Genomic DNA, 14633 nt, shown 5'->3' on the forward strand with positions numbered 1-14633 from the left:
TGAATTTACACATTCATATTCTCTTTTCTCCTTCCATAACTGATCATTTAACATTACTGCTACCCCTTCCTTTGCTCTAACTCTCTCAGATACTCCAGATTTAATCCCATTTATTTCCCCCCACTGAAACTCTCCTACCCCCTTCAGCTTTGTTTCGCTTAGGGCCAGGACATCCAACTTCTTTTCATTCATAACATCAGCAATCATCTGTTTCTTGTCATCCGCACTACATCCACGCACATTTAAGCAACCCAGTTTTATAAAGTTTTTCTTCTTCTCTTTTTTAGTAATTGTATACAGGAGAAGGGGTTACTAGCCCATTGCTCCCGGCATTTTAGTCGCCTCATACGACACGCATGGCTTACGGAGGAAAGATTCTTTTCCACTTCCCCATGGACAATAGAAGAAATAAAAAAGAACAAGAGCTATTTAGAAAAAGGAGAAAAACCTAGATGTATGTATATATATATATGCATGTGCGTGTCTGTGAAGTGTGACCAAAGTGTAAGTAGGAGTAGCAAGATATCCCTGTTATCTTAGCGTGTTTATGAGACAGAAAAAGAAACCAGCAATCCTACCATCATGCAAAACAGTTACAGGTTTTTGTTTCACAGTCATCTGGCAGGACGGTAGTACTTCCCTGGGTGGTTGCTGTCTACCAACCTACTACCATATAAAGCCTGAAGACATAACTGATGAACAGAGGAAATGTTAGTTTAGTGCCAGGAATGCATGCATTGTTTATTCTGGACCCTATTTTGAAAATGGAATACTTGAACTTTGCATGAAATTGGCCAAATTACCAGTTTCCAATCACTTTATTTTGTAGTTGAAACAGTTGACTTAGCAATTTCTTGTGCTCAATCGATAGAAGTAATACTAGTGAAATGGCTAAGAATTCGGTCGACTTGAATAATGTAATTGGCTTACAATGGGAGTCAAAGTTGGCAAAATCGATAATGCATAAATATCGCTGACATATCAAAATTCGCGAGAGCATAATTTTGTCAGTTTTCCATTTTGACATGATACATGTATGTACAAAGTAGTATAATTGGGTGTACGTGCCAAAAGCTCCTTTATATGTAGAGCATTTTGGGCAAACTTTATATTAACTTAAGATTAATAAGGCAATAACAGTACATGTGGTCATTAGATGAGTTACAATGAATACACGAGACTTTGAGTATTCTATTAAGTAATGCTATATGGCTTTAATAAGTCTTGTAGAGAAGATGTACTTTTTTTATTATTAACCTTAGGCAGATACTATGGCATGATTAACATTTGAGATGAATACAGATATTGAGAGCAAGTATATATTTATTATATTGATGAAAAAGTTTTACCTCTGTTCATGATATTGAGCAAATCTTTGCATAGTTTTTACATATATTTATGATGGGCTGGAATAGGTTAAGGGGATCAGGTGTTTTTTAACTGTGGTTTTAAAAATGCTAGCTGAACCAGTGGTTCTGGAGATTTCTGGCAGAGTTCAAGATTGTGGGCCCTTTTATGTATAATGGGTTTTTGAAAAGATTTAGCCTTACACAGGGAATGTCTTAGATGTTTTTGTGCCTAGTGTTGTGTCTGAGTCCTATTGCAACTGTCAAGAAAGCATTTCAGGTAGGGATTTATGTTAGAATTGATTGTTCTCTAAATGTAGGTTGCACAATAGTATGAGTGAATGTTTTGTATAGTGAGTAGGTTTAAGTCTTTGAAGAGTAGGGGGGAGGGGGTGTTGTCTAGCAGTGGAGTGTGTAATCATTCGCACTGTGGCTTTTTGTTATGTTGCTATTGATTTTGGGTGGTTTTTCATTGTGGAACCCCAGACACAAATAGCATAGGTGAGGTATGGGTAGATCAATGAATAGTATAGTGTAAGTAGTGCTGTTAGTGATAATGTATCTTTGAGAGAATGCCAACTATTTTAGAAAGTTTTTTTGTTATGTGTTGGATATGAGTGTTGAATTTAAGGTTGCTATCAAGGTGCAGATCCAGGAATTTTCCCTCATTATGTTTAGCAATAAGGGTGTTGTTAAGCATAATGTTTTGTTGATCCTCACTTGCTCTATTCCCAAACATAATGTAAAAGGTTTTGTCAATGTTAAGTGTAAGTTTATTGGCAGTCAACCATGTTGCTTTTTTTGCGAGTTCTTCATTAACAATAGTGTTGAGTGAGGTTAGATTTTGGTGGGAGATGACAAAAATCATTTTTTTTTTTTTTTTTTTTCAACAAGTCGGTCGTCTCCCACCGAGGCAGGGTGACCCAAAAAAAAGAAAGAAAATCCCCAAAAAGAAAATACTTTCATCATCATTCAACACTTTCACCACACTCACACATTATCACTGCTTTTGCAGAGGTGCTCAGAATGCAACAGCTTAGAAGCATATATGTATAAAGATACACAACATATCCCTCCAAACTGCCAATATCCCAAACCCCTCCTTTAACCCTTTGAGGGTCGACAGGCCCTCTCCGAAACTCGTTCTCAGGGTCGGCCAAATTTAAAAAAAAAAAAAATTATTTTCTCTTATGAAAAGATAGAGAATCTTTTCCTGATCATAAAGACACCAAAAGTTTGAAATTTGATAGAAAACTTACGGAATTATGCTCTCGCAAAGTTAGCGGTCTCGGCGATGTTTACGCATCGGCGATTTTGCCCACTTTGAGCCCCATTTTCGGCCAATTTCACTGTACTAGTCGACAAAAAACATGAATATTTCGATAGAACTCCATTTTTTCTATCGAATGGGTGCAAGAAACCACTCATGAAATTCTACTATCCAGTACAGTGGTCAGAATTTAGCAATTTTGCCAATTTCACACAAATTTCAAAAGATGCCAATTTCCGAATAGGGTCCAGAATAAACAAGAAAGACATTCCTGGCACTAAAATGACATTTCCTCTAGTCATTAGTCATATCTCAAGGCCCCTCTTATATTCTTTTGCTTTCCACTTTGAATTTTTATTTTCACAAAAAATATAAGATTTACTGTTATGCAGACTACTGCATTAGTGTAAAAAATGGTATAAATATTATTGGTGCACTTGTGAAAGAATATTAGACTCACCAGTTGACGTGTATTGCACGCTTGGCACGATTTGTTTACTTTTGAAGTTTGGTAAAAATCGAACATTTCTGCTACTTTGAGCTCAATTTCAAGGCACCTTTCTTTGTAAAACCAGTCAAAATCATCTCAATTTCTGTAGTATGTCTTCCATTCTATAAAATGAGACCAAGAAAACTAGAATACAACAATAAATACCATACGAAAATACACTGCAAAGTCGCTGATTTATTAAAAAAAAATGGTCAAAGTTTTTTTTTTCTCATTATGCACTGTGTGCTGCAGGATTTTTTTTAGACTGTGCACACTGACCACATAGACCCATTCTTTCATATGAAGGCCTACCAGCTTTCTCCCACTAGATTTGAGGCCGCTAGAATTTATGAGTACTAGTACGTCAAAAACCCCTACGCGTAAGACGTACTAGTATGACGAAAACCCTCAAAGGGTTAAAGTGCAGGCATTGTACTTCCCATTTCCAGGACTCAAGTCCGACTATATGAAAATAACCGGTTTCCCTGAATCCCTTCACTAAATATTACCCTGCTCACACTCCAACAGATCGTCAGGTCCCAAGTATCATTCGTCTCCATTCACTCCTATCTAACACGCTCATGCACACTTGCTGGAAGCCCACAAAACCTCCTTTACCCCCTCTTTCCAACCCTTTCGAGGACGACCCCTACCCCTCTTTCCTTCCCCTATAGATTTATATGCTTTCCATGTCATTCTACTTTGATCCATTCTCTCTAAATGACCAAACCACCTCAACAACCCCTCTTCTGCCCTCTGACTAATGCTTTTATTAACTCCACACCTTCTCCTAATTTCCACACTCCGAATTTTCTGCATAATATTTACACCACACATTGCCCTTAGACAGGACATCTCCACTGCCTCCAACTATCTCCTCGCTGCTGCATTTACAAAAGTCATGTTGTCAGCAAAAAGAATAGGTGTAAGTTGTTGTGATATGCTTGGAAGATCGTTGATGTATAAAAGGAAAAGGAGGGGGCCAGGAATGCTACCCTGTGGTACACCAGTGTCCAGGGGTCTTGTTGAGGAGCTAGTGTCATTGATAGAGACATATTGCTTTCTATTAGTAAGGTAAGACTTGATAAATGCAAGCGCATGACCTCTTATACCGTAATGATCAAGCTTGAGGACTAGGATGCTGTGATCTACTCTCTTAAAAGCTTTCTTAAGGTCCAAGTGGGTATTCATTTTTTCCAGTGCTGTGTATAGTAGGTCTAACATTTTTATTATTGCTTCATTTGTGCTTTTGTTTCTCCTGAAGCCAAACTGGCAGGGGGTTAAGGATGCTTTGTGATGTTATAAAGAAGTATAACTTTTTGTGTTTGAGTTTCTCATAGTAGAGAATAGTGTTTGTGTACCATCATACATTAAAGGCCTTCTCACACTTCTGATAAGAGTTGTGTACTTATAGGTTCAGGTGACAATTCTGGATGTTTTTGATGAGTCAGCTTTATCACAGACTGTAAAAGAGGAGATGTATAAATGCTATCCAACAGCTCGCTTAGCACACCTCAAGACAGGTGGGAATTTTCCTTTTCTGGCAAGAGCAGAAGAAGTTAACATATATATTCAGGTGAGAATATATTTACAAAACTTCTCAATGTTCTATTGCTTTCTGGTAGAAGTTATTTATATTTTGTAATTTATTATGTTTACATTTTTGTTTTTTTTATGGGTTCTTTTTCTGTACGTATACTTTTTTGGAAATGTATATAGCAATTCTTTTCACCCAGTTATTTAAATGGTCAGGAATGTAATTATTTATTTATTTATTATCACACTGGCTGATTCCCACCAAGGCAGGGTGGCCCAAATAAGAAAAACTTTCACCATCATTCACTCCATCACTGTCTTGCCAGAAGGGTGCTTTACACTACAGTTTTTAAACTGCAACATTAACACCCCTCCTTCAGAGTGCATTCACTGTACAGTGGACCCCCGCATAACGATCACCTCCGAATGCGACCAATTATGTAAGTGTATTTATGTAAGTGCGTTTGTACGTGTATGTTTGGGGGTCTGAAATGGACTAATCTACTTCACAATATTCCTTATGGGAACAAATTCGGTCAGTACTGGCACCTGAACATACTTCTGGAGTGAAAAAATATCGTTAACCGGGGGTCCACTGTACTTCCCATCTCCAGGACTCGAGTCCGACCTGCCGGTTTCCCTGAACCCCTTCATAAATGTTACTTTGCTCACACTCCAACAGCACGTCAAGTATTAAAAACCATTCGTCTCCATTCACTCTTATCAAACACGCTCACGCACGCCTGCTGGAAGTCCAAGCCCCTCGCACACAAAACCTCCTTTACCCCCTCCCTCCAACCTTTCCTAGGCCGACCCCTACCCCGCCTTCCTTCCACTACAGACTGATACACTCTTGAAGTCTTTCTGTTTCGCTCCATTCTCTCTACATGTCCGAACCACCTCAACAACCCTTCCTCAGCCCTCTGGACAACAGTTTTGGTAATCCTGCACCTCCTCCTAACTTCCAAACTACGAATTCTCTGCATTATATTCACACCACACATTGCCCTCAGACATGACATCTCCACTGCCTCCAGCCTTCTCCTCGCTGCAACATTCATCACCCATGCTTCACACCCATATAAGAGTGTTGGTAAAACTATACTCTCATACATTCCCCTCTTTGCCTCCAAGGACAAAGTTCTTTGTCTCCACAGACTCCTAAGTGCACCACTCACCCTTTTTTCCTCATCAATTCTATGATTCACCTCATCCTTCATAGACCCATCCGCTGACACGTCCACTCCCAAATATCTGAATACATTCACCTCCTCCATACTCTCTCCCTCCAACCTGATATCCAACCTTTCATCACCTAATATTTTTGTTATCCTCATAACCTTACTCTTTCCTGTATTTACTTTTAATTTCCTTCTCTTGCACACCCTACCAAATTCATCCACCAATCTCTGCAACTTCTCTTCAGAATCTCCCAAGAGCACAGTGTCATCAGCAAAGAGCAACTGTGACAACTCCCACTTTGTGTGATTCTTTATCTTTTAACTCCACGCCTCTTGTCAAGACCCTCGCATTTACTTCTCTTACAACCCCATCTATAAATATATTAAACAACCACGGTGACATCACACATCCTTGTCTAAGGCCTACTTTTACTGGGAAATAATTTCCCTCTTTCCTATGTACTCTAACTTGACCCTCACTATCCTCGTAAAAACTCTTCACTGCTTTCAGTAACCTACCTCCTACACCATACACCTGCAACATCTGCCACACTGCCCCCCTATCCACCCTGTCATACTCCTTTTCCAAATCCATAAATGCCACAAAGACCTCTTTAGCCTTATCTAAATACTGTTCACTTATATGTTTCACTGTAAACACCTGGTCCACACACCCCCTACCTTTCCTAAAGCCTCCTTGTTCATCTGCTATCCTATTCTCCGTCTTACTTTTAATTCTTTCAATAATAACTCTACCATACACTTTACCAGGTATACTCAACAGACTTATCCCCCTATAATTTTTGCACTCTCTTTTGTCCTCTTTGCCTTTATACAAAGGAACTATGCATGCTCTCTGCCAATCCCTAGGTACCTTACCCTCTTCCATACATTTATTAAATAATTGCACCAACCACTCCAAAACTATATCCCCACCTGCTTTTAACATTTCTATCTTTATCCCATCAATCCCGGCTGCCTTACCCCCTTTCATTTTACCTACTGCCTCACGAACTTCCCCCACACTCACAACTGGCTCTTCCTCACTCCTACAAGATGTTATTCCTCCTTGCCCTATACACGAAATCACAGCTTCCCTATCTTCATCAACATTTAACAATTCCTCAAAATATTCCCTCCATCTTCCCAATACCTCTAACTCTCCATTTAATAACTCTCCTCTCCTATTTTCAACTGACAAATCCATTTGTTCTCTAGGCTTCCTTAACTTGTTAATCTCACTCCAAAACTTTTTCTTATTTTCAACAAAATTTGTTGACAACATCTCACCCACTCTCTCATTTGCTCTCTTTTTACATTGCTTCACCACTCTCTTAACCTCTCTCTTTTTCTCCATATACTCTTCCCTCCTTGCATCACTTCTACGTTGTAAAAACTTCTCATATGCTAACTTTTTCTCCCTTACTACTCTCTTTACATCATCATTCCACCAATCGCTCCTCTTCCCTCCCGCACCCACTTTCCTGTAACCACAAACTTCTGCTGAACACTCTAACACTACATTTTTAAACCTACCCCATACCTCTTCGGTATGTAATATACAATATTATACAAATGGAATTGTCTCCTGTCATTTAGTCATATATGCCTATCTCCATGTTAAGTCTTATTTTACATTTCTGAGTTAATATACTGTAATACACAAGTATTTTTCCTGTTTATTGTGCAGTCATTCCTCCAAATTTGTGGAAGGTTATGTTCCCAGAGGTCGTGTGGAACTGGAAACTGAGGAATACAAAGTTAAGCCTGAGCAAAAAATTTTTGTTTCAGATGGGTTCATTTTGTCTTTCAGAGACCATGTTTCTTTAATATTTCAATCAAATATCAATAAATCACTCTGATTAGCATTAACATTAATAAAAAATAATGACCAGAATGAAATATCACAGTGAGAAAGCCATTGAACCAGAAAAACATTTAATAACTGAATCTATTCGGTGATTTCCTGTAAGTAAAAACATTGGCAAATTAATACAGGAGGGCCCCACTTATACAGTAGGTTAAGTTCTGAGCTATTGCTGTAAAGCAAAAATTGCTATAAAGTGAAACAGCTTTTTTTTCACTTTCAAATGAATATAACATGTTTACACTAATCATATATTAACCCTTAAATGGTCCAAACGTATATATACGTTTTTTCAACATTTGAAAGTACGTAAAAAAAATGTAGTTCATCTTTTTTTTTTTTTTTTTTTCATTTGAGAATGTGTAAAAAACTTTTATCTACATTTGTTTTTTTGTTATGTTCGAAAATATGTAAAAAAAACTTAGATCTACTTTTGGAGCACTACGGATTTGAACGTCTATCTATTTGGACCGTTTAACCCCTTTACTGTCGCAACCCCCAATCCTGAGGTGTCTCCTGGTGTCGCAAAATTTAAAAAAAAAAATTATTTTTTCTTATGAAATGTTAGAGAATCTTTTCCCGATTGTAATGACACCAAAAAAAACAAAATTTGATGGAAAACTGACGGAATTATGCTCTCGCGAAGTTAGCGACCTCGGCGATATTTACAAATCGGCGATTTCGCCCACTTTGAACACTATTTTCGGCTAATTCTGTTGTTCCAGTCGACCAAACTTATAGCTATTTCTTTAGAACTCCATTTTTTTATCGATTGAGTACAAGAAACTGCCCATTTACCAATTTCAAGTACCCAATAATGTGGTCAGAAATTTGCAATTTGGCCAATTTCATAAAAATTAAAAAATATGACAATTTCAAAATATGGTCCAGAATGAACAATGCAGACATTTCTGGCTCTAAAATAACATTTTCTTTGTTCATCAGTCATGTCTCCAGGCCCCTCTGATATTACTCTTGCTTTCTATTTTGAATTTTTATTCAAACAAAAAATAGAAGACTTACTATTATGCAGACTACTGCAATACTGTAATAATTGTATAAATAACATCAACCCATTCATGACTGCATATCAGAATGGCTAGTTGGACATTTATTGGACAATGACATCATTTGTTTACTTTTGAACTTTGGCAAAAATCAAACATTTTCCCTACTTTGAGCTCCATATCCAGGTTCTTTTTATAGTAAAATTAATCAAAATGACCTCTATTTCTATAATATGTTTTCCATTCTATCAAATGAGACCAAGAAAACGAGAATACAACTATAAATACTATACGAAAATAGACCACAAAGTCGGCATTTTAATTAAAAAAATGGTTGGAGTTTTTTTTTTTGTCATTATGCACTGCATGCTCCAGGATTTTTTTATATGGTGCACACTGACCACACAGACCCATTCTCTCACATGTGGGCTTACCAGCTTTCTCCTGCTTGATTTGAAGCCGCTAGAATTTATGAGTATATATACGTCAAACACGGTACCTCGTAAGACGTATATATACGGCTGCGACAGTCAAAGGGTTAAGGGTTAAGTGAGCAGTAGAGCTAAGCCTGAAACTACATATACAGTACACACATTACTTACATTTAAATAGTTTTGTCCTTAACTTATAGTGAGTGGTGAATATATAGCAAAATGCTGTGAAGTGAAGTACTGTACAATGGGACTCTCCTGTACCTCCAAATAAGAAAGTTGTATAACTACAACTTCTTCTTAACTACAACAATTCCTGTAGTATTATGAGGCGCAATCTAAGAGGAAACAGCACCAAGGCCAGCAAGAAAACACCGAAAAATCAACTATTCAACAAGTGTAGCCAGGAGGACGCCGGCCCAGCAACCACCCCACTCACCACCGCTCAAGGCCACACCACAACAATAACAACAAACATGGCTGCCACCAGCCCATCCTCCCCTCTCTTCCCCGGATTCAACCTACCAAGTAGTCTCTCAGGTATGACCAACGATCCAGATACCCTAAAGACATGCATCTCCAACTTAGTTATTGAAAATATGAATCTTCGAGAGACGCTAACAAAACAAGACACCAGGATGACACAACTCGAGAACAAAATCCTCAGTCTTGAACAAAAGTTATCAACACCAGGAATGACTAACTGTGACAAGACCATCTAAACAGTCATAGATAGCCATACCCAACAAATAATATCTCTTAATACAAAGGTTGAAGAAGCAGTAAAAGAATGGAAGAACAACTTAGATAACCAGTTCAGTGACTACTTTGCTCTCCAAGAAGATAAAACTGAACAAGATAAACTATCGGACGCAGTAATAGTTAACAGTCCACTTTTTCCCAGTGATATGAACCAAACAAACAGTAAAGAAATTACTCTGCAGATCATAAAGGGCCAAACAAGTGTTATTGTACCAGAGTCTGAAATAAAAGAAGCCAGGTTACTAGGATCCCATGGTAGAAAAAGTGTTATGCTTAGATTCCACTCACATGACAGGAAAAAAGACTTAATTATTGCATCTATTAAAGTAAAGAAAGAGGTATACATAAACGACTGTCTTACCAAAAAACGTCAGAACCTCCTGTATAGAGTCAGAAAACTTAAGCGGGAGAATAATGACACAATACACCAATGCTTCACACGGGATGGGAAAATTCTAGTTAGGAAAACAAATGTAGGTCAACTGTACACAATCACGAACGAGAATGATCTATCACGATTTCTCAGGGATACTAATCTTACAGAGAATAACTAAACAATGTCCAACTTAAAAGCCTACTTAGTGTAGTGTATGTTTTGCTCCATTATTGTTCAAATTTCATTGTAGTAATTAAATAATCAACTACCTCATTTTGTGATTTTACTAGTAAGCATAAGTCACCTTATGTAATTTTCTTATTTACTATTGTTTGCTTAAACATTAGCTGAATTGATACTTTCTCTGTCCATATTACTACCTCATATTTTTTTAAATACTATCAATTGATATTACTTACTAAAATTAATAATTATCATTTTTACTATAATTTCAATTTACTCTTAACATTTTTGACATTTAATAACCATTACTTGTCTAATTACCTTTACCTGTTTTAATACCACATTTACTATCTTAGAGTACTCTTAATTACCTTGTACTGCCATATAACCTCTAGTATAACTACCAGTGCAATATTGAATGAAATAAACATTACTTTTTCACTTTTTTTGTAATCATTATTACTTACTAAAATTTTATTAAACACCATATTTACTACCAGTCAATTTTACTTTTGTACATTAAACATTATTTTATACTTCCCATAACATTTTGTTGCCAAATTTTCAAGTTTGTATATTCAACTCCAACCTTTATATTATCCGTTGTGCCTGTGTACCTGTCTACCATCTTACTATCATATTATAACCAAGACATTACCATTGTTATTTTTTACTATTATTCTTTTGGTACTTAAATTGTGAATTTTATTTTGTCAATTTAAATCTAGTTATACTCTTGATCTTGTCAACAACCTATACCAGACTCTAGTGCAATTGCAAGTACCATTTCAATTTGTATTTTTATGTTATAAGTTTATATTATAATTCCTACTCTAAGATTGTTTTCCTATCTTAGTGACTATATTGTGTGTGCAATTAGTGTATATTTCAATTATATTATTGTTCAAGGCCCTTAACTATCTTTTGCTAACTAGTACCAACTACCTCATATATCTTTTTTTTTTTTTCTACTTTTTTTATTCTTTTGCTACCTTAACTTGTATATTTTATCTTGTCAATTTAAATCTAGTTATACTCTAATTCTTGTAAACAACTTATATAACACCTTAGTGCTATTACAATTGAGAGTCTTGTGGGTTTTTTATATTATTAGATTAAACTCAGTTGTACTATAGTCAATACCAAATTCATTATATTAGACCATATTGCAATTACTAGTGAGAGACTGGTGCTATTTTTAATTTGTATTTTTATATTATTAGATTAAATCTAGTTGTACTATAGCTCATTCTAGCTCAAAACATAGACTCCACAAAAGTCATTATATTAGACCTTAGTGCAATTACAAGTGAGAGCCTTGTTCTATTTTAAATTTGTATTTTTATATTACTAGTTTATACCTAGTTGTACTTTAGTTCATTCCAGTACAACACATAGACAACATCAACTTCATTATGTATAGTAGTGACTATACTCTATATGACCAAAATACTCTAGCTATATACTTATCCAAGCTTCCCACCACTACAGATATCAGTACTAGAACTCAACACATAACTCAGGATATAAATAACCATAATTTAAACCTAGAAGATGATTGATCACGTTGACCCTGATCTAAACCTCCATAATCTGACACCCAATCAAAACCTATTGGAAAGTAACTGCCTTTATTACACAGCATCACAAACCAGCACTATCCTAAACAGTGCTAAAAGCCTATCAGTACTTAACTACAACATCAGGTCCTTAAGCAAACACTATGATGACCTCCTGGCACTCCTTGAATCACTAAAGACACCCTTCTCCTGCATTATTCTTACTGAGACCTGGCTTAAGCAGGACACAATAGATATCTACCCTCTACCAGGATACACAGCAATTCACAACTGCAGACCAAACCAAGTTGGGGGTGGTATTGCAATCTATTACTCTAACCAATTATCTTGTATTAGCACCACTTGCTTTAGTGATGAATATGGGGAATACATTTTTGCTAATTTTACTGTAAAAAAAACTTAAGACACCTATAACAATCGGTGCCATTTACCGGATACCTCACACAAACATCCCAAATTTCAGTGAGAAATTAAAGTCACTAATAACAAACAGACAAATGAATAAGCACCACCTTCTCTTAGCTGGAGACTTCAACATCAACCTTGGCTAACTAGATGATCAGCCTGTAACTGATTTCATCAACAATATGAACAACACACTTCTCATACCAACAATAACTAAACCAACCAGGCTCACTGAGACAACTGCAACCATAATAGACCACATATGGACCAATATACTAGCCCCCCTTAAATCAGGGATAATCACAGATAGCACTACAGACCACTACCCTACCTTCCTCCTGACAAACATTAATAAACCACCACTTGAATACAACAAAGTCTCATTTAGACTCCATGACGAGGCCTCCATAAGGAAGTTCACAATTGACCTAGAGATTGTTGACTGGCCTACAGAATTCTCCAAGGCCAATGGTATTGATGACTGGACAGACATTTTTCTTAACAAATTACTTAGACTATACAACAAACATTGTCCTATAAAAACGAAACAGATCACAAACAAACGGCTTGGTTGCCCATGGCTAACCAGCACCATTCTGAAATCCATTGACAAGAAACACCAATATGAAAAGCAATATAGACAGGGCATAATACACAAAGTTATTCTTAAACACTATTCATCAGTTCTCACCAAAGTAATAAAGAAAGCCAAACAACTATACTACTCCAGTAGATTCACAGACACTAGAGGAGATGTAAAAAAGACCTGGAAAACACTCTCTCAGATTCTAGGGACCCACAAACTGAAAAAAACCAAGAATATTGTCCTAACTAAACCTAATGAAACACCACTACATCCCACTGACACAGCTAACAAGATAAACGACTTCTTCTCAACCATAGGATCTAATCTCGCCAATAAAATCCCACATACTAATGCCCATGCCGGGGACTACCTAGATGGGAATTTCCCAAATTCCTTCTATCTTGCACCAACTGAGCCCTCGGAAGTCACCAAGATTATAAAGTCACTTAAAAACAACTCAGGGAATCTGTCTAATGTCCCACCATTACTGTACAAGCGAACGGCCCATATCCTTTCGCATGCTATTTCATTACTTTTTAACAAGTCACTAGAAACTAGCACCTTCCCGAAACTACTCAAGATGGCAAGGGTTACACCAATACATAAAGGTGGTGACCCTACAGACTTAAACAACTATAGGCCAATATCAAACTTACCATTGCTATCCAAAATCTTTGAGAAACTCGTGCACAGGAGACTATATTCATTTATAACAGCACAAAACATACTCAACCCCTGCCAATTTGGATTAAGGAAAAATAAAAGCACTAATGATGCAATCATAAAAATGCTAGATCTGCTTTACACAGCATTGGAAAAAAGGAATATCCACTAGGAATTTTTATTGACCTAAGAAAAGCTTTTGACACAGTAGACCGCGACATCCTACTCCACAAACTTGACCATTATGGTATAAGAGGCCATGTGCTTGCTTATTTAAAATCTTACCTTACTAATAGGTATCAGTATATTACCATTAAAGACACAGCATCAACAACACAGCCACTTGATACTGGAGTTCCGCAGGGAAGTGTCCTTGGTCCCCTGCTCTTCCTCATATACATCAATGATCTTCCAAACGTATCCCAACACCTGAAACCCATTCTCTTTGCTGACGACACGACTTATGTCATCTCTCACCCTAATCTTGCCACCCTCAACACCATTGTTAACGAGGAGCTGATTAAAATATCGACTTGGATGACAGCCAATAAACTTACGCTTAACACTGACAAAACCTACTATATTATGTTTGGTAGCAGAGCAGGAGATGCACAAATTAACATTAAGATCGACAACACACTAATTACCAGACATAATGAGGGCAAATTCCTAGGCCTATACCTTGACAACAACCTGAATTTCAGCACCCATATCCAACACATAACCAAAAAAGTATCCAAAACAGTTGGGATCCTCTCCAAGATATGATACTACGTGCCGCAAAATGCCCTTCTCACACTATACCACTCACTTATTTATCCATACCTCACCTATGCTATTTGTGCTTGGGGATCAACTGCAGCAACACACCTAAAGCCAATAATAACCCAACAAAAAGCTGCAGTAAGAATAATCACTAAATCCCATCCCTGGCAACACCCCCCCCCCCC

General features: G+C 37.0%; 1 protein-coding gene across 3 annotated transcripts in view; it reads left to right on the forward strand.

Moving 5' to 3' along the window:
- The window catches only part of LOC128689942 (maspardin), a 157390-nt gene that overhangs the window by 121514 nt on the left and 21243 nt on the right, over window positions 1-14633 (forward strand). For 2 of the 3 annotated variants that reach the window (XM_070088670.1, XM_070088668.1), the window contains one exon: window positions 4521-4682. The exons of the other annotated variant lie outside the window; for it this stretch is intronic. In XM_070088670.1, the coding sequence (XP_069944771.1) occupies window positions 4521-4682 (162 nt within the window). The remainder of the gene's footprint in view (window positions 1-4520; window positions 4683-14633) is intronic. 3 annotated transcript variants of the gene reach the window in all.

The sequence above is a fragment of the Cherax quadricarinatus genome, chromosome 25 (genome assembly GCF_038502225.1).
Source record: "Cherax quadricarinatus isolate ZL_2023a chromosome 25, ASM3850222v1, whole genome shotgun sequence".
Taxonomy (NCBI): Eukaryota; Metazoa; Arthropoda; class Malacostraca; order Decapoda; family Parastacidae; genus Cherax; species Cherax quadricarinatus.